Raw genomic sequence first — 4575 nt, forward strand, 5'->3', positions numbered from 1 at the left:
CCAACTTTGTGGCAACAGTTTGCGGAATGCCCTTTTCTGTTTCAGAATGACAATGCCCCTGTCCACAAAGCGAGGTTGATACAGAAATAGTTTGTTGAGATCGGTGTTAAAGAACTTGACTGACCTGCACAGATCCCTGACTAAAAACCCATCGAACACCTTTGGGATGAATTGGAACACCTACTGCAAGCCAGGCCTAATCTCCTAATATCAGTGTCGGACTGAATGGAATCAAGTCCCGGCAGCAATGTTCCAACATCTAGTGGAAAGCATTCCCAGAAGAGTGGAGGCTGTTATATCAGCAAAGGGTGACCAACTCCATAGTAATGCCCATGATTTTGGAATGAGATGTTTGACGAGCAGGTGTTCACATACTTTTGGTCATGTAGTGTATGTATGACTAAAACCATATAGAGACAGTGTAGAAACGATAATGGACCTACAGTACCTTCATACAGTTTCTTGACTGTGTCCAACTCGTTAATAATCATCAAAATTAAAGATAGACAGTCAGGGAGTATATACAATTCAAAAAATGATGGAGAGAGAACTATTTTAGGCCAATTTCTGATGGCGAGGAAATATAAGACATTTTAATGCGTCCTCCGGAAATCGTCGAAGACCGAGTGCGCGAATGTGATCCGAGGGGCAAAATGAGTTTTACACCCTGAGTTAGAAAGACAGAGTTTGTGAGCCTGTGTCCCAGACTCCCAGGACCAGAGAAAGAGTAACTGTGATGGAGTTTTCTACAATGATCATATTCATTTTAACGGAATCATAGTTTCCCTGTCAGCTGGGTATACCTACTGATTAAAAAACGGATACAGCAAATTCGAGAACCTTACATCGACAATAACCAGTAGATGTCGCTAATACATCATGTCAAAGCCAGAATTACCCAATTTCATCCCAGAGCCAGTAAGTTCGCAATTTCAACTACACACATTGTCATTAACTGTAACATTTATGTCTTCAATGTCTATAAAACGAGGAATTAATCAAATGTCAATTCAAATATCGACCATGTGTAGCTTAAGTGTCACATCACAGTTGTAAAAAAAATTACTCCAAAGGTGGCTGTTTTACAATTAACTAAGGATTTATTCATTATCTACAATTATTCAGGATATATTTGAAATATTATGTATCATTAACTGTCCAATAGCCTACAGAAGACCCTTAGTAACAAAACTGCACTTCAGTTTTTTAAATCAAAACTCATTCTTCTTGCAATTTATGAATGCACAACGTATTCATGACAGTCAGAAGCCACTTTGTTTCTGATTAATTAGGTAAAAAATATTGATACAATATTCTGTGTAATTACATTCTGTTTGTTTTCGCTGATTTAACAAATTTTTCCTGTATTTGCACACATACAGCGAGCCGTAGAAACAAAGGCGAAACCTGAAAACCACTGAGCCAATCAGCGACCTGCTATTTGTTTAGGGCTATTAAAACTCAAGGCGGTCTTTTCTGTCTTTCCCTCAGTATGTTCTGATCTGCCCCTCGCCGTTGTGAGATTATTATCACACATCGACAGGATCTGAACGAATGTGGAAACATAAAGGCTGCTTTTGCAAATTAAGTCTTGGTTTTACATGTTTAGATTGCAGTTTCTCTCCAAGCCATCTGTACAGACATCGCAATAACGTGTAAGAGGTTTGGGTACCATATGAGAACAGTGGAGCTGATCATTCAAGCTGTACTGCGGAGTACACCAAGACCAAGGTAAATGTACTGCTTTTGCAAATACTTCCTTATGAATGAATGGCCACTGTTCTTTTATTTTTATGAGATTATAATGCAGTTGAGTGAGATCACACCAATATTTTGTGGGAATTTATTAACAGGGACACTTTACAATGCCAGTACTACCAAGTCAGGAGATTGCCACCAGATTCAAGGAGAAATGGATGAAGCTTCACCCAGAAGACCAAGACAATGTGAATGGTGCAGTGCACCTGGATGACAGTCTCACCAGCCTCCAATGGCTCCAGGACTTCACCATAGTCAGTGTGAGTCTAGAAAGCCTACCGGGCTCCACTTGCCAGCCGTACCACCTGCCTCAGCCCAGCCACCTGCACCCTCAGGGCTCCGACTCCCCCTCCAGTCCACCTGCTGGGGACACTGCAGCCTCCGGCATGCCTCAGAGTGCAGGCAGCCCCATCACCTCCAGTGCCTCAGCCAACAGGACTAGTTACTACTCACTTCAACCGACAGTGACCAACAACCACCACCAGATCACTGTGCCAGCCAAGTCCCTGGAGGAGGTAGATTTCAATACCAACCACGAGGTGAAGCCTCCCTACTCCTACGCCACACTGATCTGCATGGCCATGCAGGCCGGCAAGAAGAACAAGATCACACTGTCTGCTATCTATAACTGGATCACAGAGAACTTCTGCTACTACAGACACGCTGAGACCAGCTGGCAGGTTAGTGACTCAGTCTGTCTTCTACATTATTGATCAAACCTGAGAGAGGTACACAACACAGGGGGAGAGAGATGTGTGGGCGATTGCATGCAACTAATCCCTCAGAGATACAGTATTTATTTTGATGTCGTATGGAAAATATGTTCTAGGCCTATCATGATTATATATGTTTATCATTGATGTAATCGTGGGTTATTTAATGTTTGATTTTTTGGGGGGAAATAAGTAGAAGGTGCTCAAACCAACGTGAGTAGAGGTGCAACCTAAAAATGGGTAGACATCATTGGACAAAAAAAAAACGCAACGCTCGCTCACCATTCAAAATGGGTAGTTTTATTAGACAAGTTAAATGATTGACTTTGTTTGATTTTCTTGGAATCTCTGTGATGGGGACTATATGATCCAGGAGTACACTGAACTTAAATTGTTATTACCTTGTCCTGACGATGCACATTTGACATGTTATAACCAATGATTTATATAAACATCATTAGTTATAACATTATGACGATCCAGCAACAAATGACAGAGAATATTTCATGAGACTGCTGTCAGTTAGCTCATCTTTTCATGAACTACATTCTATTCTCTCCTCAGAACTCTATCCGTCATAACCTGTCACTCAACAAGTGCTTCATGAAGGTTCCCAGGCAGAAGAATGAACCAGGAAAAGGGGGATTCTGGCAGATTGACCCTCAGTACGCGGACATGTTTGTCAATGGAGTCTTCAAGCGCAAGCGGATGTCAGCCATCCATTTCAACACCCAGGGACACAGCAAAACCCAAGGATCATCCCGTAACCGAAAAACCCAGGAGTACCACCAGCATTTCCCCCAGGCCCACTACACAGTGTCCCACAGAGGGGCAGGTGCTGGGAACAGACGCAAACTTGGTGGCACAAAGTGGGAGACAGTCCATAAGTCACCACTGTTGACACCGGAACTCATGGAACCAGAGGCACTGAAGGGTGAACTAGACTGGGCCATGGTGTTTGACGATGTTCTGAATGGGAGCAGCAATAACTTTGAGGATCTAGACATTAACTTAGCTCTGAACTCCCTGGGCTGTAAGGTGGATCTCTCCCAGCAGGATCAAGGCCGGGCCTGGCACCTGGGGAGGTGGTGCAGCGGGGCTGATCGGAACCACCAGCAGGCCTGCAGGTACATGGAGGTGACCACCATGGGCTGCTACAGCATGGAGGAGATCCAGCAGCACCTCAACCTGACTGGGCTGCAGCAGCCGCTCCCTTTGACGGTCCACCCACAGCACTTTGAGGAGCCGACACTGTTCCCTGATGAGCAGCAGAGGCACCCCTGGGAGGAGCTGAAAGAGGAGGTGCAGGCAGTGCCTATCACCCTGGATCATAGTCTCAGCTTCTGTGAAGGCTTCTTCACTGAGATGCAGCCATGGGGGACAGCAGAGTCTTATATGTGACACCCTCACCCAGCACCAGCCCCAATACTGAACAAGCAGTCCAGCAGGAGGCCAGAGGACCTATAGACTACTGTTTTGCTACATTAGCATTATGGATTTATTCGGAGAAACATCTGAGTCACATTTACTGTGTTTTTTTTATTTGCATTTTCTATTTGCTTTGTGATTGTTTGCATCTATGAAACAAACATGCTGTTTTTATTGTAGTATTGAATGTCTGTTATAGAACAAAACAAATCTATCCTAAATTAGCAACCACTTCGTTTTACATGAAGGGTTTAATTCCCAAAAAATGTTACACTACTTGTCAAAAGTTTTAGAACACCTACTCATTCAAGGGTTTTTCTTTATTTTTTACTATTTTCTACATTTTAGAATAATAGTGAAGACATCAAAACTATGAAATAACACATATGGAATCATGTAGTAACCAAAAAAAGTGTTAAACAAATCAAAATATATTTTATATTCTTCAAATAGCCACCTTTTGCCTTGATGACAGATTTGCACACTCTTGGCATTCTTTCAACCAGCTTCATGTGGTAGTCACCTGGAATGCATTTCAATTAACAGGTGTGCCTTCGTAAAAGTTCATTTGTGGAATTTCTTTCCTTCTTAATGCGTTTGAGCCAATCAGTTGTGTTGTGACAAGGTAGGGGTGGTATACAGAAGATGGCCCCATTTGGTAAAAGACCAAGTCCAT

The 4575-nt window shown here is 42.9% G+C and overlaps 1 protein-coding gene across 1 annotated transcript; it reads left to right on the plus strand.

The window, feature by feature from the left end:
• The first annotated feature begins 1492 nt into the window (after positions 1-1492).
• On the plus strand, positions 1493-4250 carry LOC110486346 (forkhead box protein J1-B). The gene is made up of 3 exons (XM_021557865.2): positions 1493-1731; positions 1854-2438; positions 3036-4250. The coding sequence occupies exons 2-3, from the start codon at positions 1866-1868 to the stop codon at positions 3870-3872; spliced, it is 1410 nt and encodes a 469-aa protein (XP_021413540.2). The 5' UTR covers positions 1493-1731; positions 1854-1865; the 3' UTR covers positions 3873-4250.
• The last annotated feature ends 325 nt before the right edge of the window (positions 4251-4575 follow it).

This window comes from Oncorhynchus mykiss, chromosome 13 (genome assembly GCF_013265735.2).
Source record: "Oncorhynchus mykiss isolate Arlee chromosome 13, USDA_OmykA_1.1, whole genome shotgun sequence".
Taxonomy (NCBI): Eukaryota; Metazoa; Chordata; class Actinopteri; order Salmoniformes; family Salmonidae; genus Oncorhynchus; species Oncorhynchus mykiss.

Bases quoted from the DNA above. Each gene is read 5' to 3' on its own strand.
- LOC110486346 (XM_021557865.2), top strand. From the start codon at position 1,866: ATGCCAGTACTACCAAGTCAGGAGATTGCCACCAGATTCAAGGAGAAA. The intron at 2,439-3,035 runs GTTAGTGACTCA...TTCTCTCCTCAG, and splicing joins ACGCTGAGACCAGCTGGCAG to AACTCTATCCGTCATAACCT.